The 26421-nt window shown below is 41.0% G+C and overlaps 1 protein-coding gene across 15 annotated transcripts in view; it reads right to left on the bottom strand.

The window, feature by feature from the left end:
• The window catches only part of MAP2 (microtubule associated protein 2), a 241407-nt gene that overhangs the window by 65524 nt on the left and 149462 nt on the right, over positions 1 to 26421 (bottom strand). For 11 of the 15 annotated variants that reach the window (XM_060282236.2, XM_060282233.2, XM_060282230.2 and 8 more), the window contains one exon: positions 2086 to 2199. The exons of the other annotated variants lie outside the window; for them this stretch is intronic. In XM_060282236.2, coding sequence (XP_060138219.1) covers positions 2086 to 2199 — 114 coding nt within the window. The remainder of the gene's footprint in view (positions 1 to 2085; positions 2200 to 26421) is intronic. 15 annotated transcript variants of the gene reach the window in all.

Raw genomic sequence — 26421 nt, forward strand, 5'->3', positions numbered from 1 at the left:
TTGAACCAAACAATGGGTTGAATCTAATGGTGGTTTTGCACTTAGAAGAAAGCACCTCCACATGCAAAAGGTAAAGCACCCAATTTTCACTGGTTACCCCAACCTACTGCAGTCTTCTGTGCCATATCCAATATTGTCCTGGATGAAAAGCACATCCCCCAAGTACAGCTTTTTGCAAAGCTACCATAAGATACAATCCATTGTTTGTGCTAGCTGTATAACCTTGTTCTGTGTTCAACTGATAATTCAGGAAGCAATCCTAGTTCATAGACAGGATGAGTGGAGCCATTGCTCTTTCCAAAGCCCTGCTGCTCATGCTGACCAGAGTGGAGGATGGGGGCAGTATTTTTCTCCACAATGGCACAAGAGGAGCCTGGATCAGGCTCCTCTCTGGTAGCTGACCTCACTTGGCACCCAGTGGATCTTTCACTGGTTTTGTTCTGCCCTGTTTTGGGGCCTTATTCCTGCAGTAGCCTGTCAACACCTCATGCTTGCAGAAGCTGCAATAGGCTCCTCCACATCAGCAGAGCCCCTTGCCACCCCAGCGTACTGGAGCAGGACTACATCTTAGCTTTCCCCAGCAGCACAGATCAAGAAACAGGATTGTTCTGTATGTTACCTTTCTATTCTGCCCTACAAAGAACTCTGCACTTTGAAACCTTGATGGTCTTCTGTCACCAGAAATGACCCTGATGCATTTTGCACCCTTTAAAAAAAACTGTGGGCAAAACATGTGGCTGAGCAAAACTTTTTAAATAAAAGCATAGACTGACATAAAAAGGTTGGGTTGCTTTAAATGCTGGGGGAGGGAGGAGTACTCTAAAGACAAACATCAGAGTTTGAAACACGCATCTCAAGCATTAAGCAAGGATCAGGAAAATTGGATCAGGGAATGTTTCCATCTTCCCTCAAATGTTGCATGATACAGGGACTACTTCCACATGGCTAGCTCCTGTCACTGCTCTTCCACTGTAAGCTGCAAGAAGAATTACAATGGATTTCCCACATGATCAGGAGTATTGCTCTATCTATCTATCTATCTATCTATCTATCTATCTATCTATCTATCTAGGTAAAAGGGTAAAGGAGCCCTGAACGGTTAAGTCCAGTCAAAGGCGACTATGGGGTGCAGCGCTCATCTCGTTTTAAAGCTGAGGGAGCCAGTGTTTGTCCACAGACAGCTTTTCTGGGTCATGTGGCCAGCATGACTAAACCACTTTGGGCGCAACGGGACACTGTGACGGAAGCCAGAGCACACAGAATTGCTGCTTACCTTCCCACCCTCTTTCCTATGGTGTTTCTTTCTTTCTCTGTGCTGCACCCTGTCTTCTACCTCTTAAACCTTAACAAAACTACTATAATCTTTAATCCATTCTGTTGGTAATTTATTATGGTGCTCTAGCACTTCTTTCTTTGGTGATTGCTCGTAGCTGAGTACTATAACACTATACTACAATAATGCTATATGATATGCTATTGCTTTTCCATTTTTTCAAATATACATATATATAGTTGGAAAAGTGCTTTAGCAATATTTAAAAGATTATTTTTTTAAAAAAATGGGGTAATAAAATGGCACCCAGCACAAATGTTATAAACAAGGTGTGTTGACTTCCTCAATGGGGAACAACTCGTCCTTTTTAAAAGACAGAAGAAAAATGCTGGTCTTCTATACCTGTAGAAAGTGTGCTACTCTTCTATTCTGTAAAAAAATGGACTTTCTGCAGTCTGAGAAAAGATGGAAGAGCAACAAGGAAAATATAGTGTGAGAATGCTTGGATGCCAACATCATGTGGATGCCTTAGAGAAAGTAAGCATATGAGGCACTGCAGTTTCCAAACTAAAAGCCTTGTGTGGATGCGCCTGGAATTGGCAAAGCTCGTGACTTTCAAGCAATAAGCAGAATTGCAGCAAGTGATCATGTGGACAGAACTCCTGCTCTTGAATAATGTGAATATGTCAGCATCTTAGCTCTTAAACTCTTAAAATAAATGAATGAGTAAAAAAGAAAAAATCTAGGCCACAGCTGCAGTGCAAAAGCTTGACGTTTGTAACACAACATACAGCTGAGATTGCTTGCTTTACCTAAAGGTAATGGTGCAGGCTGATCTTTGTGCTGGGCTTCTTGTTCCTGTTCACCTTTCAGGACTGCCACAGCTTCAGCTGTTACTACTTGGACTATCCTTGCGGATACTTCTTCTGGGACAGTAGTAAGATTAACAACAAGACAAACAAAAGCACATTAATGTAAGTGATATAGGGAAATATATATATGCTGAAAAGTCACCCTGCATCAACAGAGGGAAAAAGATGGGAAGGACAGAAGGAAGGAAGGAAGGAAGGAAGGAAGGAAGGAAGGAAGGAAGGAAGGAAGGAAGGAAGGAAGGAAGGAAGGAAGGAAGAAAAGAGGGAGCAGGAGGGAGAGAGGAAGGAAAGAGGTGAGAGAAAGAAGAGTAGGAAAGAAGGAATAAAGAAGGAAAGAAAAAGAAAGAGGGAGAGAAGACAGAGATAAAGAAGGAAGGAAGGAGAGGGAAAGAAAGAATAAGAACGAGAGAGAGGAAGAAAGAAAGGGAAGGGGGGGGTCGCCGCCTTGATTCAGCGCCAGAAAAGAGCGTGAAGGGACCCAGGGGCAAAAACATTTCCCGTGCAGCGTGAGGCAGCGGGTGTCCGTTTTAGGAGAAGTGCGTAAAGCCTCAGAGTTGCACGTTTGTGAGGCTGAGCCGCGGCAGGAGGAGGAGGTGAGGCAAGAGGAGGAGGAGGAGGCGGCTTGCCGGGTCGGTGCCCGGTAGCGCCGTGCGGAGAGTCCCGAGCCTCTGGGACGCAGCAGTGCTCTGTAGCACTTTGACTCCTCCTCCTCCTCCACGCGGTGCTGCTGGGTGCTTTGTCTGTGCTTCAGCAGCAGCAGCAGCAGCAGCCGTTTCCAGGCGCCGAGCCGTGGCAGGAGGAGGAGGAGGATTCAAAGTGCTACAGAGCACTGCTGCGTCGCAGAGGCTCGGGACTCTCCGTGCGGCGCTGCTCCGGCTGCCTTTCTACACCCCCCCGGCCCCAGCTTTTTGTCGGCGCTTTGTCGGCGCGGCGCTTCAGCAGCAAGGTCCCGCTGCTGGGTCCCGCTGGCTGGGGCGCTCGGCGGGCCACATGACGAGGTCTGGCGGGCCGGATTTGGCCCCCGGGCCTTGTGTTTGACACCCGTGGCTTAGACACATGATTTGCAAAAACTACATGGCGCCATCCTCATCCCACAGGCCTTTGCCCCCAAGACCCAAGAAGAAACCAGAATATCTGAGTTCCAGGATTGACAGCCCTACAGGTGAAACTCGGAAAATTAGAATATCATCAAAAAGTGCATGCAAAGCAAGATATGTCAAGCATTTATTTGTTGTAATTGTAATTATTTGTCGTTAAGTGGGTCAATTATAAATGGAATGTAATTAATGAAATGTAATAAATGCACTTTTCCGAATTTCACCTGTATATGTGGGGGCAAAGTTCAGTGTGAAAACGACCTCTTCAGCTAAAGCAATTAGTGTGGAGGAGGAAACCTCAGGGAGGGAAAACACTTTTCCTATATGCTTTCCTAGCTAAAGACCCAAAAGCACACAAACAAAAGTTGGCAAGGCAGTTTTTTCCTGGTTGTTTAAAATGTTCAAAGATTGAGGTGGCAGGACCATAGAAAGCTAGTCCATTGACCAAGCAGCATCCAACACCATCTCTATATTTGAATCCCCACACACTTGATGAACATCAGGTATGAAGGCAGTGCCATTTTGCTCATAGGTGTGTGGGGATTTGAGCAGGTTCTGAAGAAGCCTAAATTCATCAGCAACCAAGCCTTACAGTAACACCCAGTTCCTAGCCTCACTTTTGACCGTCTCATTCCTTCCCTCCACTTCCCAGGCTGCCGCCTGTTCAGCTGTACCTGACCTGAAGTCTGCAGTAAGGACAAGAAGCCTGAAGCCATTTCCAATTGCTGGGTCATAGTTGGGGCTGGTTTTCTGGATTACCACCTAGCAGGTAGATAAGACCTATTTCTCATTTGCAGTCCCCTTCTCCTGAGCAAGGTGTCCACAAGACCAAGGCAGGTGGAGAGGTAAGCTACAGGAATACACTTCCTTTATCTTTTCAATGACTAGAGTCATTGGGATTTCATTCCTTATAAGCCTCCCCTACTGCATATCTTAAAATCAACCATGGTTCTCAGTAATTCTACTAAAACTAACATCTCTAGAGACACCTGAACACGTTCTACACTGCTTAAATCATCCCCTCAGTTTTCTCCTTTGGTGCTGTTTTCTGCCACTTAGAAAATGGTATCTAAGGAGAAATATGCCAAAACTTTGCTTTCAAAATACATTCCCACTATACAAAAAGTCCAATAAAAGATGTCAAATTGACCCACACAGTGCTATAAAATCACAGCAGGCAAGTTTTTATTAGCAATGGGAGGGTCTGTGATTAAGTTTAGACCCACATTCTGCTTGCAGAAATGGAAACACCTGAGAAAGTGCTTTTGCACAAGAGAATGTCTGTTTCACTAAACACCCATCCACCCACCCAGCTGTTCCACATAACCCCCCTCCCAAAAATGTGAGGCAACATTGGGGTGGGAGGGCTACAGCCGCTGACATTATCAGTGCCATCCCTGTGTGTGAGCAAAGTTTCTGCTTCCACATGCTGAGGTTGGATCAAAGCCAATAAAAATAGATGTCACTGATAGGCTTAATGCTATGGTGGTCATCATCAGTATCATCATATTAAAATAGCTGATAGTACATGTTGTGGAACAGAATATAAAAATGGCATTATCACTTGTCTTAGCTGCAAGGAGGATTGGCACTAGGAAGTGTATATTTACCTTAGTTCCTGGCATTTAACATGTACTATTGTTTTATCTCATTACTGGCAATAATTTACTATTGTATTGAATTATTTGTAGTGGGACAGTTGATAACGATAGAATTTTATTGACTTCAGTCAGCAGAGACAAAAGTGTCAGATCAACAGTGTGCCCAGAATCTGCCAAGCAGAGATCTGTACAGCTGCCAAGTCACTCTATAGTAGTTCCAAACTGCTGTTAATAATTCACGAATATGTTTGCAAAAATACTGAGTGGGTGAAAAAGAGGCAATATCTGAGTGGGTGAAAAAGAGGCAAGAATGACTCATCTGTCAGATATGTCTGGTGGGAGCTTAGGCTGAAGGGCAGCACATAAATTCTCTAAATAAATACAAGTATGACCACTTGCATTCCTCATCCTTTTTTAAAAAACAACCTATTATTTTTTAGATTTTATTTTTCAGTTTTGCAATTTAATATTTATTATAAACTACTACATGTGCAGAATATAGCTGTTTTAAAATATGTGCCTTTGGGATTCTATTCACTATCATGCTGAGTTTAAGGTCTTATTGCTAACCACTATTACCCTGAGCAGCTTAGGACCAGGCTGCCTGGGAGAGAGCCTCCCTCTTTACAATCCAGCCCATTCCCTGAGGAGGTGACACTTCTAGCCATGCAGAAATTCATCTGCCATAACTCGAGTAAGGGCCTTCTCTGCAGTGGTCCTCTTTCTGTGGAATACCTTTCATCTATCGATACTTCCAAATTCTGGGTGAACCTTCAGTGGTTTGAAAGCTCAATTCAACTTTTGTAATAATAATAATAATAATTTAAAAAAAAACTCCAACCAGTTGGATCGAATATTGAACGCACCTGAACTGTTTCATAGCAGAAACCCAGTCCTTTCCCTTCCATCACCCATTCAGATACACCCTCATGGCTGTTGCAGGTTGGAGAGAATTTTTTCTGCGAAAATATCTGAGATCTCCCCCCCCCCCCATTTTCTCCCTCTAGGACGACTGAAATTTTTCTCTGAATTTTCTCCAACTTTTTGTGGCCGCTGTCAGTGGGCAATAGCGAGGAGATGTGATGTTCCAGATCTGTGGGTTTAAATCTGGATCTACTGCAGACATCTAGAAATGCTTCTGAGGGTGCCGGCAAATGAGAGATTGGCATCACAGTCTGATTCTTTAGCTACAGTCCTTGGCTTTTTGTTTCCAACAGTTTTCTGTATCAACACTCCAACATGGACACCCTGACTTCTGATCCCATTTTATTCCTGAACCTGTCTTTACTTCAGTCATGGCCACTAGCCATCAATCATCCAGACCATGCCTTGTTATAGTATCAAGATCTTAGCCTTGCTCTTGCAACCATGCAACAACTCTTAAGTACCACAGACTTTATTTGGCTAAAAGTTAAAGTACGTATAGGAGGCAGCGCTCAAAGAGAGGCTGCTTTGCTGAGTAATGGAAGCTTCAATGTAAGGCATAACGAACAAACTAACAAACAAAATCACCTCCGGGGATGCTATCAAGTAAGGTTCAGTTCATAGCACTATTTTGATGGATATTTTTGGTGACACAGGAGGAGCAGTCAATGCAGCAGAAACAGTATTTCTACTATTAATGACTACTATAAAAACAACACAGACATTTGGTACTAATGGACCCTATAAATAGCAGATCCAATGGATAAGTCAAATCTTTGGAAGGTAGCTATTAAACCTCACAGTTGCCTTATGGTTCAGTTAAAGTTCAAGGGATTCAAATGATATTTAAGGCAAAAGAAAGAAAAGGGAATGCAGCCAACTTCAATGTAAAGCTCTCAAAAACTGTCTATTGGTAGTGCATTGATTTGCTGTGGCTGTTTCCCTTTTATTTCTGGAATGAGAGCAACAAATGCTGAATTAGGCATAAATAAAGTTCTTGGATGCCCCTCCAGGCTTATTCAGTGCATATTCTGATTTTTTGGGGTCATTCTCAAGGATGAGGCCTTTCATATTTCTTGAACTTGATGAGAACAAGGGGGGAAACCAACTTCTACTGGCCTTTCACTTTGCCAGCCCCCATGCACTCCTACCGTAGTTGATACAAATCACAAGCTGAAAGGATGTTGAATCAAAATCTTACTTTGTAAATTTGCTAAATATGAACTTCGATCAGGCAGTGATGAAAAATATGAGAGAACTATTAGGGATGGGAACTACACTGAGATCAGAGCAGGTGCACAGATTTACACAAGTCTTCATGGAGATGATCTATGATTTCCAAAATGAAATAAAAATTAAGAGAGACTAAAAGGAGAGCCCAAGAATTATCCTGGAATAGGAATTATAAAGTGAAGATGTTTGGAAAACATCCAGGTGTGCTCTTTTTAGCCCCTGGGAGGCTGGAATCTTGAAGGGAGGAATGGTGGGCAGGAGTACATAATATTTTTCCTTCCCCCTCCCCAATTCAAATTCATTCCCCAGAGACCTGTATTTCCCCCCACTGGGGATAACTCCTCCTACAAAAAGTAGGAGAGGAAAGATTTAAGCAACAACTCCCTGCTTACCTTAACTCTTTTAAGGTTGCTTTTCATTAAAACAAAAACACTGGAGGAAATAAATATGGAAATTTCTAGTTTGGACTTTACCTCTGGACAACAAACCACTAAAGCACTAAAGATACACCATATAATCTCTCCTCAGCTGCTTCTGACTCCCAAATATATGCCTATGGATGCATTCCAACTGTACCTATGCAACCATACTGATATGATGGTTTGTTTTAAGCGGGTTTGGCCACACAACTTTCTTTGGTGCCTCATGATATTCTTGCAGAGAAGTTGGTAAAATGTGGGCTGAATGAGGTAACTGTTAAGGTGGATTTGTAGCTGATTGACTGACTGAACCCAAAGAGTGCTCATGTGCTGGGCCCGGTGGTAAACCCAAGCAGCACGGTCCAGGTCCGGTCTAGAAGCCGAGGGTTCCGCAAGGAGCCAGTCCAACAGGACCGTGGTAGGCCACGACGCAGGAAACCGGGTAAGGACAGGTACAGGATCACAGGCAGGATCTGGCGTACTGCAATGTTGCTCCCGTAACCTGGACGGGGTCCGACAGCCTTTTATCTTTGTCTGGGTAACGGCCAGTCCCGATCCCCCGGTGACTCACCTCCCTGTTTCGCCCGCAGGCGAGCACTCCTCCTGCGAGTACTCAGGTCTCTCCTTCTCTCAGACCTTAGTCTCTGCAGCTCGGGAGACGTCGGTGGGTTACTAGACCCAGGGGCCGCCTCTGCCTCCCCTGACCAACCTGGTAGTGGAGCAGCTGTAAGTGATGGCCCAGCTGAAGGCAATGAGGTAATACCCGCATCTGGAGCCAGGACAGGCTCAGGCCCCTGACTCGGCCCAGCTGGTGTTTATTGCAGGGGAACCTGTGGAGACTGGGACTCTTCAGAATCCAGGCTGGGTTCAGATGATGTCTGAGGTAAAAGATCTGGTGTGGACTGAGACTCCTCTGGTTCTGAGTCCGAGCCCGAATCCCAGGCCATCACAGCTCACTAATGGTTCCTCATCATCCTGGGGAAAAGTAACAAAGTTCTGTCCTCGCCCCATTGTTGTTCAACATCTTTATAGACAACCTGGATGAAGGAATTGAGGGTAGCTAATGAAATTTGAAGATGACAGCAAATTGGGAGGGGTAGCTAATGCCATAGAAAACAGAACTGGGATTCAAGATAACTTAACAGATTGGAGAACTGGGCCCAAACTAACAAAATGAATTTCAGTAGGGGCAAATGTAAGTTTATACCAGGCTTAGGCAAACTCAGCCCTCCAAATGTTTTGGGACTACAACTCCCAAGATCCCTGGCTAACAGGACCGGTGGTCAGGGATGATGGGAACTGTAGTCCCAAAACATCTGGAGGGCTGAGTTTGCCTATGCCTGGTTTATACTCTTAGGCAGGTAGAACCGGCTGCACAAATATAAGGTGAGGGACACCTGGCTTGCCAGTAGTACATGTGAAAAGGATCTAGGGGTCTTAGTAGATCACAAGTAGATAACATGAGTCAACAGTGTGATGCAGAAGCAAAAACAAACAAACAAAAAAACCTAATGAAGGACGACTGGTTAAAACATTGGGGTGCTATAAGGTAAGGCAGGGGAGAGGGCTGGTTTTGCTCCCTTCCCCTCCATAGTTCTTTGTTTGCCTAAAATAGTAGATTCCCCCACTTTATTTGGGAACAGGACAAAAACATGTCATAACGGAACATCTACTGTGGCCCTTATTCTCTACACATAGAAAAAAAGGAAAACACCAGTCAGATTAAAAATCAGTCCATACCATCTCCAGCTGGAAACTGATTCAATATGAGATTGAATCATATGCACATTTCAAGACAATAGTCAAATACTGGAAAGATTCAAAGAGAGAAACACCACCTCCCTCCTCCACTACCACCTTCTCTTCTTCCTCCTCCTCCCCTTTCTTTTTACCCACATATTAGGCTAAAACTGTAGGCAGTGGTGATAAAGAAATTAGTTATATTCACAGTTGTGATATCAGGAAATAAAAACAATTTCAGAATGCTCTTTATCAAACTTCACAGCAGGGTGCAGAGCAGTTTCCTGGGCAACCAGCGTTAATAGCTGGCAAAGGTAGACTCTTAGACAATAAAAGAAATGAGTAATTTTCAACTCTTAGTTAAGTGCATATTCTAAATATATTCCTCATACAATAAAGAAAATTTATTCCTTGCTACATATAAACAACTCGAAACATCTTCATTAAATGAAGCAATCCCACACCATATAATTTTTTTGCATGGAACAGGATTAGATTTGGATCATAGTGGGCTAAAGCAAAGTATTTCAGAAAATCTTGCTGGGCCTTATAGGATGCCATGGTTGAAGAACCCTTGATAGGTTCCCACTAACCAACTTCTCAGGTTCTCAAATACACTGTTTGAAAAGCTGTTACTGGGTCCCTTTGGCCAGTCACTGTCTCTCTCTAACTACCTGCAAAGAGTTGTTGTGTGGATAAAACAAGGAGGTGGGGAACACTGTACACCACCTTGAGCTCCTTGGAGGAGGGCAGGATTTAATTGTAATAATAAATAAAATACATTTAGATACTACCAACAGTGTGAAGTAGTACCATATGGTCCCTTTTCTAAATAATTTGCAATCAAAGACAATCAAAACAAGGAAATGAAAATAATTACTCCCATCAACTTCACTGTTGCTTCTTGAAGCTTATCCATAAAAATGGGCTAAGAACCACAAAAGGGTTTTTCTGCAAGTAGGGAAGTTTGAGGGGATTTTATCTTAGTTGTATTTTAATGACCTAATTCATACTTCTCAAACCAATTCACAAACCAAAACTCAGCTACCCTTTGAAATTCACACCTCCTAATTTTGTGATGCAGCTGTCCAGCCTAACAATATGTACAAAATTGCACATATATTGGGGGGAAATGTGCTTAAGAACACATATGACCAAAACAACAAGAAACAAAATGCATTATATTAGGGGAAATTGCTTGCAACAAATGTATAGCATTAGTTAAAGCTGCATATAAAAATGTATTTATGAAAATAAATCTGCACTAAATTGCTGATGATTTTTTTGTGTGAACCAAATTTAAGATTGGAGAAATGGAGAGAAACTAAAATTGACAGATTTTTCCATCTCTCAAGGAAAGTCACTGTTGATTGCTCTCTCCTAGGTCAAGGTTGTGTCAATGAATTAGAGGGGGAAATCTCTCAAGCCCCTTTATCCCTTTTCTCTCTTGATCCCACTTTAACTGTTGTTTTAACTGTTGTTAATTTGAAAACCCTGTATTTTAAAGCCTCAGACAAGATTGATTGCTATGTGAAGGTAGTGTGAACACTGGCCTCAAGGTACTGGATAGCCCTTTTCATTTATAGATTGCTTCCAAAGAGTGTGCTACTATCCCAGTTTTGCAGATACAGTAGTGAAGCTGAGAGATAATGCCAGACGCATACAAGATGTGAAGCCTCAAACACTACAGATATCATTTTCTTTTTTCAGTAGTTATAGATTGACACAGCTTTACAGATTTAAATCGTGTATGTTGTACCCTTATACAGCAAGCCTTTCTTGACCCTCTCCACAATATCTAACTAATTTCTTATGTCCCTACTTTCTGGTCCTCTTCAAAGCTATCCCCGGCAAACCACATTGGTTGGATTCATAGTGGGTTGGATCCAGACTTAGTCACACTCACGGCTCCCCCCCCCTCCACAGTGCCAGGATCCTCGGAGCTCGAGGATTCCTCGCCGCTCAGCAATGCCGGTAGACCGGAAGTCCCAGCAGATGCATATAGACAAAAGTGTTTTTCCCTCCCCGAATGCTGTGTTTAGTAGCAGTTTTGGCTGGTGTGCCACGGAGAGCCAACAGCCACAAACGATGTGTTCTGCACACTTATCTGAAGAAGTATCTAAAGAAGTGTACATGCACACGAAAGCTCATACCAATGACAAACTTAGTTGATCTCTAAGGTGCTACTGGAAGGAATTTTTTTTGTTTTGTTTCGACTACAGCAGACAGACTGCATGCGTGACAAACTATGAATTAGAAAGCTGAAACTTAAAGAAGAAAGGAAAGAGGATTACTATAGTAGGGATATAGTAGGGATATAGCAGAGATAGAATGAATTAACGAGAGAGAGAGAGAGAGAGAGAGAGAGAGAGAGAGAGAGAGAGAGAGAGAGAGAGAGAGTGGTAAGGAAAGTAGATAATCGATCTGTAAAAGAGTGAAAATGTAGACTAGTATAGAAATGGATGGGTGGGGAAATGAGATGAAACAGAAAATGCAGTTGCAAGATGAAGAAAAACATTTTTAGAAATCTGCAGGACAGAAGAACAAGAGGTGAATGCTCTGAGACAAACATACACAGACAATCTGGGATACTGAAGAGACAGGAGGAGATTTGACCACAATGATTAAGATTTTAATCACTGGTCTAGGATTTTCTAGATCAGCAGAAAGCTGTGTGTATGTATGGGTGTGAAGAGATGCCAGTCACAGCATATAGACATCATTTTATACAACTTAACCATGAGATTTTTGTATCAGTCTTAATGGATTGGCCTGTCATAGTGGCCTCACAAGTAAAATACAAAAGACAATTCCTAACCTTAAATGCTCAGACTTAGAGTAGCTCAGACTTAGAGTAGAGCCACTGGGTATGATTTAGTTCGATACTGTATAAGTGAACAGATATTGCAAGAAGGCAAAAAATGTCCAAAAGTGAATTACTTTTACACACACACACACACACACACAGAGAGAGAGAGAGAGAGAGAGAGAGAGAGAGAGAGAGAGAGAGAGAGAGAGAGAGAGGTTTTATAGGTCAACACTAGCACCAGCAACACCAATTAATCGTAACCAATTTCCTCTCTGCTGTTCCCCAAGTCCACTAAAACTTTGAATTTCATAGAATTGAGTTTCACAGTTGGAAGGGACCCTGAGGATCCCTGTGATGCAGGAATATGCAGCTGCCTCATACAGGGATTGAACCTGCAAACTTGCCATTATCAGCACCAGGCTGTAATCAACTGAGCTGTCCAGGTTTGTACAGTATATGTCTTCCATGTGTTGCCTTTGCTATACCGGTACTTTTAACTGGCTTGAGGTACAGAAAGGGAGACTCCAAATGCAATATAAACAATATAATTTGTTTCTGTTAGCTGTTTTGGATCTCCAGTAGAGGATGCTGATTTTCAATTAGGAAATTCAGTAAATAAAAATTACAGCATATTTCTGAGCATCTTTCAGGAACAGTAAGACATTCAATTTGGACCAGAAATTAGGGATCAGAGTTAGCTGGCGCAGGAGTATCATATCTGTTACTTTTTAAGAATGAGAGCTTAATCCATTTTGTAATTAATATTTTGTATGATTTCATATACATAAGCAACTAATACATTTAAATAACTATATTAACATTAGTAAGAGCAGCCACAACTCTCTCTTTCTGTTTTCCAACAGAAAACAGCAAAGTAATTGTCCTCCCACAACCCATCTCTCTAAGATAGAGCAGCTTCAGTAGCAAAAAGTAAAGAGGGAGAAGGTTTCTGATGACCTTGCTCCTTGCCCTGACTCGTTTCCATGGTTCATTTCTCAAACCTTCTAACACAAAAGCTGTTGCAGAATCACCCTGCAAACAAGAAATTGTCCACCAGGATCTTCTGCTTGATAATGTATGTGTTGCTAAAAGGAGAAACAGAAGCTACTGGCAAAGGAGGCAGTCAAAAGCATCCATTCCCCTACTCCAGGGAAATTTATTTGCCCCAAGTTCAAATATACCATCCTGTAGTGGAGAAGCAATTAGAAAGGCAGATCAAAATTGTTATATTGATTAAAATGGACTGCAACAATTGCAAAGCTTTTTGTTACACACACACACACACACACACACAAAATAAAAATAAATATCTATATCTCCAATCCTGTCATTGTTGGTTTACTCTGAGAAAATAAATTAGTTGTTCAGTTTTCTACCATTGTGATAACAAAGAAAGAAAGAAAGAAAGAAAATGGAGAAAACACAACTCTTCATTTAGTCACAAGTAAAGTAAGAGATTGCACAAAGATATAGCTATATGGGAGCCAGAAGAGAGGAACAACCCTAGCATAGTTAAATAATTATTCTGCACAAGAAACAGTCACCTCTGCCAAAAGAAGCCTGAATTTCACTGAATTTCAAAACTGGAGAATAAAAATAATCAAAAGGAGCACATCTAGAGCTAAAGTATTTATGAGCTACATGAAGGATGCTGAAAAAATGATCCCACAAAGAGGCACAGAATGGAAAGTGAACAGCACACAGTAAACCTGGGCTACTATTATTCCTTTGGTTGGGTAACTGACAATCGTTTTCTGTCTATGCAGCATAATTCTGACACATTCTATTAAGAAGAGAGTGACATGAAGATGCAGCAGCATGGTGCCCCTTTTCCCTTCAGGCTCTCACTGCCAGACAGACACTGCTAAAGCCACTAGCCCTGCAATGCAGCACCAGCTGCACAGCTAATCTGCTCCAAGCATTAATTCTCAATCCACTAGCGAGATAGTATGTGTAGTTAGATATTTTCCTCTTGCACATGACCATGAATATGCTGCCTAATAATTTATAAAAATGCAGCCGAGGTAAGAATGGGGGGGGGGTCCTTTGGCCACACAAAAATAGTTTGCTGCTAACCATTAAAAACGTGTTAAAGATGAAATTCTGAAGAGCAGCAATTCATCCTTATCTCAAAGCCAGCATATATATATATATGTGTGTGTGCGCGCGCACACACACACACACAGAGAGAGAGAGTTCCATCAGTTTTAAAGACAGCTATATCTTCAACAAATACAAGGATGGCACCACAACTGCATGCAAGATGACTTCTGACTTTAAGTTGCAGAGAACTGGTGATAGCTCAAGGTCTACTAGGTGGACCCCCCTAGTGTGGATTGGGACCTACAACTGGGCCTAACCTACAAATTATGCTTTTGTATGTACACCAGCAGCACTGCCAATATACATATACGGGGGGGGGGGGGAGAGGAAATAAAAAGCAGGTCCCATTTAGTATGTTTTGGCAACAGGTGACAGTGACTGATGGTTTGTTATTCAGCACTTTGGACAGCACAATGGTTAAAAAGCACCCAGTGGATTTTACATGGACATGAATCAATTCTATGTAAAACTTACTTATCTTTTATTGTATGCATATATGTCATTTATCTGCTTGTTAGTTTTCTGTTTCTCTCCTGGTTTTTAATGTTTGTTTTTGTAAGTTGCTTTGAGTTTGAATTTTTAGGCAAAAGCAACTAACAGATATGATTAAATATATAAATGTCATTTATAAAGGTTTCCCAATAACACAGTTCTCTTGGCTGGTGACAAACGTAATATATAGCAAAATAATAGTATGGAAATATATACTGTTGTCGTTGCTATTATTTGATTGATAAAATTTTCTAAATGCTTAGACAGAGGTTAAGATCTATGATAGATTTTATAATGGCCATAAGAGCTACTGAAGAGACTATTATGGGAAAGGAGGAACCAGGAGCCAAAGGACAATTTGCTGCAGCTGACCCAGTGGTGATTATGGAGGGTTTTCTTCTCTCTCTATCCACAGAAAGACAGAACTAACATAGATCTACTAATTCTTAATAAATGTATCAGTCTCTTTTCACCCCCAAATGAAAGCAATTCTCCTGGTTTTCCAAAATATCCTGGCAAAGTTGTGATACATCATGCACACTTCCTACTCTGTCTCTGAAACTGATTACATAGCAGAAAACAAATTAACTTTCTGACCACATACAATTTCTGGAGTAGGAAAAGGAATGCTAACATTGTTTTGACCTATGAAATTTTATATGCAGAGTGTATGTAAATCAACCAAAACTTATTTGCAGTTTCTTTCTGTTTAATGATCAAGCAAATACACCATTAAAATATGGCTCTTCAAGAGTCTGGGTAATCAGACGGAAAAGAAACAATGATTTAATTTCTTTCCAGTTGCTCTTAAGCATAAGTGCAATAATCTAGAGTAGAAAATTATTCACTGTTTTATTAAACAATCGATTTTCCGACGGATATTACACCCAATGAAGATATCCCAGATACAAAAATGTGGATTTAACCTTTCAATGTTTGTTTAATGTGGACAGTGAAGGGAGGCTCAATATTTATAACTTGTCCATAGGAAAATCATAGAATCACAGAATTCTAGAGTTGGAAGGCACGCTGAGGGTCATCTAGTCCAACCCCCTGCAATGCAGGAATCTCAACTAAAGCATCCATGACAGATGGCCAGCCAACCTCTGCTTAAAAACCTCCAATGAAAGAGAACCCATGACGTTCTGAGGGAGTCCATTCTACTGTCAAACAGCTCTTACTTTTGAATCTGCAGGAAGAGTCTGGGTCTAAATAAAGAAGGCGGAAATATAACTTTGACTCTATTTTGTCCAGAAGGCAGGTACCTTTAAGACAATGCTTCTTGAAAGTAAGTCAAAGTTCACAAAGAACTTTTTGTACAAGGATGGCACCACAACTGCAGATGTTTTGGCCTACAACTCCCATGATCCCTAGCTAAGAGGACCAGTGGTCAGGGATGATGGGAATTGTAGTCCAAAACATCTGGAGGGCCGAAGTTTGGGGATGCCTGCTCTAAAACCCCAAGACAGCCACTGCCAGTTTCAGAGGGAACTGTAAAATTAACAGTGGTGGAGTGCTTCTGTTTGGAAATTCATTCCAAACTTGCTATTCAGCCAGGCAGCTCTGTGTGTGCTTGCTTGCTTGCATATATATAAAATTTGAATACCACCATTCATCGAAAAGATCTCAAGGTTGTTCACAGCATCAAAATACAAAAGCACGAAATACATAATAGAAACAAATACAAATACAAAAGGAAACGAATAACCTGTCACTCACAAACACATTTAAAAGACCGTAGAATGTTCAATCAGCTCAAGGCCAGGTTGAAGAGGAAAAATTTCACCTGTCACCTAAAGATATGTAATGAAGGTGTCAGTTGAGCCTCCCTGGGGAGAGCATTCCACAAGGGGGGAGTCACTGCAGAAAAGGCCTGTTGTCGAGTTGCAACTCCCTCCAGACAGCTTGTGGAGATCTGGCATATGAAGAAGGGCCTCAGGTGATGATCAGCGCTTTGAGATTTTTCTTTAAAATATAAAGCGGTATAGAAATGAAATAAATAATAATAATAAATAATCACAGGGTTCAGATCAGTTTATATGGGGAGATGTGGTCCTCGAGGTATTGGGGTCCTGAGCCTCTTAAGACTTTACAGATCAAAACCAGCACTTTGAATTAGGCCCGGAAACCAATTTGGCAGCCCGTGCAGTTGGGCCAGGATTGGTGTTATATGCTCAAACTGTCTTGCCCCAGTGAGCAACCTGGCCACCAAATTCTGCACCAGCTGAAGTTTCTGAACCATCTTCAGAGGCAGTCCTGCGTTTAATGCATTTCAGTAATCTAACCTGCCTTCATTTTGGGAATTAATGTGAGCAGCCTGAGATGTTTCTTTTTAGTTATACCTGGCAATGTTTAGTCCCATGGTGCTATGGTCCATGGGGTCACAAAGAGTCGGACACGACTAAACGACTAAACGACAACAATGGGGACACTGTTTCTTAGTTTAGTATCTATCTATCTATCTATCTATCTATCTATCTATCTATCTATCTATCTTGTTTGTCTTTTAATCATATTTTAATCATATTCATGTAACCTTGTGCAGTTACTACCAAGGAAAAAACGGCCTGCTATCCTTTGTCTGACAGACTGAATCTTTCTCAGACTATTCATAGACTGTTCAGTTTGCTGTGGGTCTGTTCCTGAATGCTAAACAACCTCCCATACTGCCTACTTTCTCTCAGAGGAGTTTAAACAGGAACCTCAGATAGGGCACTGAAATGTTGGCATGGCAACGTTGAAGAGAAGAGCTGCAACCTCTGGCATCCCGATGAGCCGTAGTAGCAGGTTGTTTATGTAGCTTGCTGTTTTGCAGCATTTCAGTGCAATCTCTCCTGTTTATCCAAGAATGTATTTCAAATGAATGAATTCATATTTTATGAATGAGTACTCTAGAGCTAACTGGAGAAATGATTTGGGGAAGCAAGCATACAAAGTTGCCCAAGTGGGTGTGTAACTTCAATGACCTTTAAGGAATCATGTTTGGGATGACTGTAGGCAGCTTTGTTAAAAAATGAGCTCAGGCATGGCGGCAAACTTTGGCAAAGAGCTGCAGCAGCATAGTAGTTTCCTCTGGGAACATGAACCACGCAAACGCCTAAGGCTGCTGGAGAAAGGACAAGGGAACACTCAGTCAGACAAGGAAAACACATATAAAATCTCTGGAGTAAAATCCATTCATTCAAGGCAAGAAATGGAATTATTCAAGAAATTAATTTATCACCTTTGAAGAAAGACAGGAAGAAAAAGCTGCAGCAGTTTCTCCCAGCTAGCTGTTCAAATTCTGATTCAGCACATACTAAAAAGCATTGTTCCATATTTATCAGGTGACCTTCATGGAGAGTAAATAATCCCACAAGAAAATTATGGTCTAAAAATTATGTGTAAAAGATGTTTTAAAGTTTCTGCAACCTTTTTATGGGGAAAGCTGCAAAATCTGCTTTCCAGCTTCTGGCTGTCATGGGATTGAGATGTGCAATAACTCTATTTGCTAATACCTAATGTGAGACCTAAGCCTTTTGCCAACTGCTAGCACAACAAACCTCAATTCAGTCATCCATAGGATAAAACTATGCTCCCTTAGTTCAACCTCTCTCATCTTTGTGTGGAACCTTGTACGACCACTTAGCTGACACAACCGCTGACACCAGTCTCAACCTGGCATCCTCTTTCATCAATCAATCAATCAGATTTTATTCGACCATCAGTCAGAAATAAGCATCTATCCATACAAAAATTAAAACATCTAAACATCTAAAAGAACTTAAACTTAAACCGACAATAAGAAATAAAGTATACATTTAGACCCATGTCAATGCTGTCAATTTTGACTTTACGACGCTTAAGGGCCAGAAAAAGAAATTTGGCCACCAAGGAGGCTGTTGGTCCAGTAAACTTGTTCAGCAGAAACAAAACCTGACTTTCTCTGGCTACAGGGCTAAGTTGGCATAGGAGTGGAACGATGAGTTGTTTTCTAAGATCTGCTTAGAATGGGCAGATCAAAAGAATATGTTCAGTTGACTCAACCACTCCCAGGGCACAATGACAAGGTCTCTGGGCATATGGGACTCCCCTGTACCTTCCCAACAATACCGCCAATTGCAGGACATTTAACCTAGCAGCTGTGAGGAGTCCACGGTATTCCACATAGCGGATTTCCGCAAGATAAGGGGCTGGTGTAACCTGAAATATCTGATCCCCCAGGAACATCCCAGGTGCATCCTCTTTCATTGTTGGTGACCCAATCCAAGTTCACCTCTTGTCACAGGTAGCCCCTTCCCTTAGGGTATTTAACTGTTTCCCCCAGAGAGATTATTTTGTTTAGTCAGAAGGCTAATGCACAACACAGTTTCAGTGGGTTCTGTATGTCTCTCACTCAGGCTGGTTTAAGGTCTGATCATGTCTGCATTACCTCTCGACCCCCAGAGAGGTCTGGGTGCCTCCTCTACCTTGTCCCCCGGGTTTTCCCTTAAGGAAAGTTTCTCTGTTTTTGAATCAATAGGGTGTTCTCATTTTGCATCAATATATTTGTATTTGTGGACTTCCAGGGAGGAATCATGGCGGACTAGTTGTCTCCTGTGAACATTCCACCAAAATATATCATTATTTGCTGATTAATGATAGCCAAGTCATAAATCTTGGTTATCACATTGTCTCTGCAGGAACAGAGATAACAGGGATTAACTTCAAATGCTCTGAAAGGGTTGCTTTCACACTGAGAGACCAAGAAACTTTCAGTTGACGGATGGAAAGTTATGGCTCACAGGGAATAGGTTTGGAAGATATGGAATTGAGTGTGAATTAATGAATATATACTAAGTGAATAACTATGAATTAATGGTTTTCATATATGACCACAACATAGAAACTCCAGTGGGAATAAAGATCAAGGATTTATTGTTTCTCAACACTGGAAGTAAAATTGCTTTGTTGGCCTGGAGAAAGACTATTGTTGACATTTATCCATAATAAAAAATGGAAAACTTCTTTTAGTCTTTTTGTGTGGAAGAAAAATGAATGGACTTGAAATGTCCCGGTCTGAAGACTGGGAATATATTGGCTAGCAGAAGGAGGATCAGCTGGAGTGAACAATTTGAATAATTTTTATATATACAACCGAGAGATGGAGAATTGGATGTCTATTTTATTTCTCGTTCATTATCTTTTCCCTTTACAGTGGTACCTGTAGTTATGAACTTAATTCGTTCTGGAGGTCCGTTCTTAACTTGAAACTGTTCTTACCGGTAACTAGAGGTGTGCTTTCGCTACTGGGGCCTCTTGCTGCCACTGAGTCGCCGGCACACAATTTCCATTCTCATCCTGGGGCAAAGTTCTCAACTCAAGGTAACTCTTCCAGGTTAGCGGAGTTTGTAACCTGAGGCGTTTGTAACTCGAGGTACCACTGTATTTATTTATGATTTCTATTTTTCTGTTATTTTTCCTTCTTTCCTTCTGTTTTCTTTTTCTTTTCTTTTCTTTTAGATGTCCTCTACTCTGGGTCAATGAAGGGACTGTATGCAAATGAAGTTGATGGCTGGCTAGTGAAGGACCCTGTGGGAGAGGCAGGGCAGGGCAGGGCAGCTCTCCCAGGGTAGGAGGCTGGGAAGAAATATAGTTTAAGCATCCATCCATCTAAGGACCAATGGCCAGCCTGCGTCTTCATATCTGTAAACTGAGGACTGTAAGCATCACCATTTCTTATCTTGGCATTCATCATCTATTTGCTACCGTACTAAATGTATTTACCATACTTTTTTGCCATTACAACCAGCTCATTGTATCAGCAAAGGAAACCGTACAGTTTTCATTAGACCTTTCGGGCAGTTTGCGGTCATGTGCACTGATTTTGGGTATGTTTCACTTTCTGTTAAGATAACCTCTTTTCACTAGAGGCTGCAAGTATCAATGGCAGCAAGGAGAGCAGGAAATGTGGGAGGCACCACACTGTTTCCTACACTTAATCTGGCAGTGCTGTGCAGTTTTGTTATATCTAACTAGCTTGATTCACTTCCAAAATGAAATTTTATGTTATTCTTAAAATGTCAAGCATGAACATGAACATATGACATGTGCCATGTGCTTGCCAATGCCTAAATCAGTATGGGCCAAAGTGTGCAAAGTATGATACAATTAGTATCATGATCTCCTTGGGGGCAAAATGGAAAAAGCAGAGCAGTTCATTACAACAGTTTATATCGCAGGAGACTAATCATCAACAGGATAAGCATAGAATAAATTGCGGAACAGAAATAAACAAAGGCCCATTTTCATTCTGATATTCCTATTTAGAAGTATCTGCTTACTCCCTGCAATTAGTAACTTTTTTCAAAATATCAACTATAACAGAAAATAAATGTCTGAAACTAAAGATCTAATATTCTTGGCTGCATCAACAGAAATACAGTGTCCCAATCAAGGGAAGTACTGTACGGTAATAGTCCCATTCTTGGTCTGTCTTGGTCAGACCATACCTGGAGTCCTGTGTCCAGTTCTGGGCACCAAAATTTAAGAAGGATGTTGATAACATGGAATGTGGGCAGAGGGCGACCAGATGACCATGGGTCTGGAAAACAAACCTTATGAGGAACGGTTGAGAGAATTGGGTATGTTTAGCTTGTATAAGAGAAGATTGAGAGGAAATATGATAGCCATCTTCAAATTTCTAAAGGGCTGTCACATGGAGCACGGATGAAGATTTCTTCTCCCTGCTCTGGAGGCTAGGACCTGAAACAGTGGCTTCAAGTTACAAGAAAGGAAATAGGATGGCACTATTTGCACTAGCAGCAAGAAAGATGTGGGCAACCTTTCTGGATAGTGCTAGTGCTAAACCCTAGGGATGCTGACTAGAAGTAACTTTCCTAAATTGTAGACTTGTCCTGGTCTGGTGCATGTACCAGTATTTATTTTTATTTTTTATTTGGTAGCTGTGTGGTTTGTGCTCATATTGTATTGGCAAACACCAGGAAGAACTTTCTGACAGTAAGAGTTGTTTGACAGTGCAACAGACTCCCATGAGAGATGGTGGACTCTCCTTCCTTGGAGGTTTTAAAGCAGAGATTGGATGGCAATCTGTCATGGATGATCTAGTTGAGATTCCTGCACTGCAGGGGGTTAGACTAGATGACCCTCAAGATCCCTTCCAATTCTACAATTCTATGATTCATTCAGAACATGAGCTCCAGACCAAGCAAAAAAGTGATCTCAACCAGGATCTTGGGAAGATTCTCTAGGTATAAAATTCTATGGCTCATGGATTTCATTTGAGACACATTGTTTAAAGTGAACTCTCCTGATTAGCACTTCCTGAACAAATACATAGATCAGAACAGAGTCATACTTCATGTTTTGCACTTCTCTGAATTTTGCAAAATGGTTATTGGCTCCAAAAAGTACCAAAATGCATGTTTTATGTTAAAGGGTGATAAAATATTTTGGGATAAAATGAAGTTGAAATGCCAATTTTGTGGAGAAATATGTCGACAAATACAGTAAATTTGTATGCATGTTTTTGTTTTGTTTTTTAAACCGAACTTGCAGACTGGATTTTTCAGTGCACATATGCATGGACCAGAAACAGATTGATCCATCTATCCCTAATAATATTTCCCTAAGTGCCGGACTTGGATTCTTTTAGTCCAGAAACTGTGTTTAATTCTATAAGGACTCTTGTCAGTTTCCTGGAGGCAAGGACAATGCACAGTACAAAGATGAGAAATGCTGCAATGCTGCAGTGAGAAAAGGATGAAACAGTGCCAGGATCAGCAGCAATTGCTCTACACACAGAGAGAAGAGAGAGAGAGAATGAGAGAAGAGGGAATATGGATGGAAATGGACTGGAATGGGTGGAAATATGAACATTGATTTTCTGTCTAAAGTAATTCTAGTTACAAGATCCATGCTCCTGAACTGCAAAGAATACAGTATCCACTTCAAATACCTTTGAGAAATAACACCAGGCTTTGGAAGAGGATTTCTCACTTTCCCCAGTGCCCCAAACTAGGAAACAAGAATGTATGTTTCAAAATTAGCAACACTCTTCAAATTCACTAAGAATCAATAGGAAGCTTCTTGTGGATTTGCAGCAATGCTAGGTAAGGGCCTTGTTGAAAATGAGGAGGAACCAAGAGTGAAATAACCATCTCTGAATCACCAGCCTGCTGCAGAGTCAGCATATGTGGTCACAGGCAATCATTCTGCCTGGCTGAGGAACATTTTCTCACTATTTCTGAACATCGCCTGCAGGAAAATTAAACAGTCTGCAAGGAAAGAATTGTGGAGACTAGGCACAGGGATATAAAAAGAGCATCCAATGTTTCTAGGGCTTAATTGCGAGAAAATATTACCCCAGATGAAAAGAGAATAAATGTTACAGGTTACTTACAAATAAGTATCCCCCCACCCCCACCTTCCACACAGTGCTACACTTGGGGTAGGGTAGATCCAGCACCATATCCTGCCTTTAAGGGAGTAAAGGGCCGTGTCATATGGGGGATAAGCCTCCCTCCCATTTCCTACAGCAATGCCAGGGAACCTCCAGCTTGTGAGCTTCCTATTTGGTCTGTGAGGTTGTTTTGGCCATCACTAGAATTGCCATTAGTCTATCTATTTGCCTACTTTTCATTTGTGTAAGAATGCCCCAAGTAAAACCACTCATCATGGCCAATGCAGAAGATGAAATCTCAGAAGATTTTAAAAGTGAGGTTAGCAAATCTTGAGAGATGCTGAAAGCGCAAACAAGGGGAAGTTAGCAGTGGGGGGGGGAGTCATTTGCAGTGATGGATTTGTTTGTTGGTGATTATAGCTATTAGGTTATAGCATTAACTGTGCCATTTTATGTCCATTGCACAATGTATCCCCTAAAAGCAAAAACAAGAATGAATAGAACGTAAACCTAAGTTACTTGATTTTATCAAATCAAAAGTTAGCCCAATCCGCAATTTGGGTAAGATGAAGTAATAAAATTTAAATGGATGATTCCTATATATTTACTTGCAAGCCATTGCTTTGTTTTATTTTTTAATTAAATTCTAACAAAGTTTTTTTCAAGTGATAGGGTGAGATATACATTACTATGGATAGTATTGGCATTTGCTATTGTTTCTTAAAGCACGAGGCATATTGTTGTTTAGTGGTACTAACATAGAATTAAAAACATGCTCCTTGCCTTAAAAGAGAGACAGAAACAGAAAGGAGAGGCAAATGGAGAAGAAGAGATTATAAATACTCCAGAAGCACAGGCTAATAATGCTGAGAGAAAAGTAGCTGTGAGGAAGCAAAATGGAAAGACAGAAGTTGAGGGCATAGTACATATTTCATCTCGGAGTATTTTCCAAAAGATCAATGACTAGATCTCCCATGTTTTCAAAATCAGCTGTAAGGGAGGATTCCTCCCTTCCCCAACACCTGAAGCAGGTAGATACAGAAGCAGGACTCACTTAATTCAATAGGACACCCTCCCTCCCGAGCAAGTGTGCTTATGATCACAGTCTTAAAGTCTTGTTCAAGCCATGATCTCTAGAAAACAAGCAATAAAATCAGTTAAGAGGTAGAAGTATTTCTGTATGTTTTGTTCTTGGTCAAATTAGTTCGTCATCCACAATACGATAATTTTACAACTTCTTTATGCAACATTTATACCAATAAGACAAAAGCTGGTTCAGCCATCGGTATTTTGCCCTTTTCCACAAGCTTATGGTAGGCTGTCTATTTTAAATTTGTTTGTATATTTATATGCTAATATTTCACCTTATTCTTTCACCTTATCAAAAAACAATATTTGTAAAACTGTATGAGGGATGGATATGTGGCTGCATTGATGATGTCATAGATATCATGTCATGATGTCATAGCCAACAGGCAATATTCATGGCTGGCTTTTCCCTAGTTCAAGCAGAAAACTTGCAGAATATTTTTGTTCAGAGCTTGCTCCATTTGAGCAAGCAGCATGTTTGCATCAAAGTGGATGAGGGTAGTTTTAAATCACTCCTGTTGCTCTTTATTAGCCTTCATTTTTAGACTCAGGGTGGAACATCGTTTCCAATGATAAATGAACAGCGGAGCATTTTATTATTATTTTTTTAGACTTCTACATAACTAGTTTATGTAAGCATGGTATTCCCCAAACCTACATTTACATGATTCTAACAAAGATATTTCCAGGGCTGTCAATTTATGAAACAACTTAGGGCCTGAAGATTTTAAACTATCCAATTGTTGAGAAATTATGAATAGCTTTTTCATAAAGTACTGTCAACGGCTAGTAAATGGTGCTAAGATTATCCTCTTAGCATGCATAGTTGCATACACCACCAAGGGCAGTTGTTCATGTGAGAAAGATGAATTCCTACTGCTTAATGCACTGAGGCTGAAAAAATGTATTTGCCTGAAGAAAAAGCCAAAAGAAATATTAAGTTACTTTCACCAATAAACTTTTATGAGTGCCAAATTATTATTTTTATGCAATGATTATATTTTACATCAAAGATAAATCTTGACATGTTTGCACTTTTTTGCAGGTAAAGCAGAATATGGGTAGGCTTAGGACTTTGGAGGGGTAAGTGTGCATGTGGTTACATCTACTGCCTGGATTCCAACCAAAAGCTCAAGTTGGCAAGTAACGCTAATGAGCTCCCCAAAGCAGATGCTCATCTGGTCAGTATGTCACTTTCCAGCAAAGCACTGGCTGGGAGAAACTTGTAGTAATTCCCAATAAGCATAAACACCGGCTTGGATCCAAAGCTGCGCTCCAGCTAGCCGAAAGCCTCTTCCACTCATTGACAGGCTGTTTCTTATAGCAGAAGAATGATGCATTAGAAAGTTGGCCCCAGATCCACTTAAGTTCTTCCACTTGCTAAATTTCTGGCACACACATCTTTTCAAGACTGCCTACTATAGCTTATATGTTAGCAACTGTACATTTCTTATTCACCATGTTTCTCTTATGGTAATGCAACCTCCAACACATTGTGGTACTTCACTGCAAAAGGTCTCCTACTAGCATTTCATAGCACAGCACTAATGCACTTCCTTCTGATGCTCACGATTATTTGGATCCAGGTAACTTGACAATGCATATATAAATACTAGTTACATAGCCCTTGTCTCCAGCAGTCCAGGAGACACTGATTCTTCATAGCTCACTCTTCCTGTTTGAAGACCCAAGCCTTAGCTACTCTGCCCACTCCTTACCCACCCACATTCCATGAGTCATGTTCTTCCCTTCTCTCATCTAAAACTCAGTTCATCAGTGAAGACAAAGCTCTTCATTGTGCATGAGAGACACTGCTTCAGAGAAGCTATTATCTTTTATGTTGATGATGCATAGAGTTTGTAGCTTAATTAAACAAATCTGACTAATGTATTAGATCAAACAGGTGCACGCACACCCATTTCAGACCTATGCAGGTGGCTGGTTCAAGAATTGGTTTCTTCTGCAGCTGGATTACTGTTTTATTACGCATATCCGTGGGCTGTTAGGCTGCTGAATGAAAAGATAACAATAGGGCAACTGACTTTCGGGTTTGGTGTGTGTGTGTGTCAGTAAATGAGGGGAATTAAGACTAAGAGCTGAGTGGGGGGTGCTCATGTAATCTCACTGTATACAAGTTGTACAAGTGACAATAAAGTATTTCAATTTCAATATCGGTTTTATATATCTTGCTTTGTTGTATTTTAACAAATTGTCAATATATGGCCCAGTGAACTATCACACTGAAGGATGTGTTATAAATACAATAAATAATAATTATCAATAGTTTCATAATTTGTGTTATTGGCATAGTGTAATATACAGTACTTACAATGAATTTGCATTTGAGTTTATAAATTGTGGAACTTGACACTGCAGCAGACTAAGGGGC

The sequence above is a fragment of the Zootoca vivipara genome, chromosome 1 (genome assembly GCF_965207765.1).
Source record: "Zootoca vivipara chromosome 1, rZooViv2.hap1.1, whole genome shotgun sequence".
NCBI classification, from domain to species: Eukaryota; Metazoa; Chordata; class Lepidosauria; order Squamata; family Lacertidae; genus Zootoca; species Zootoca vivipara.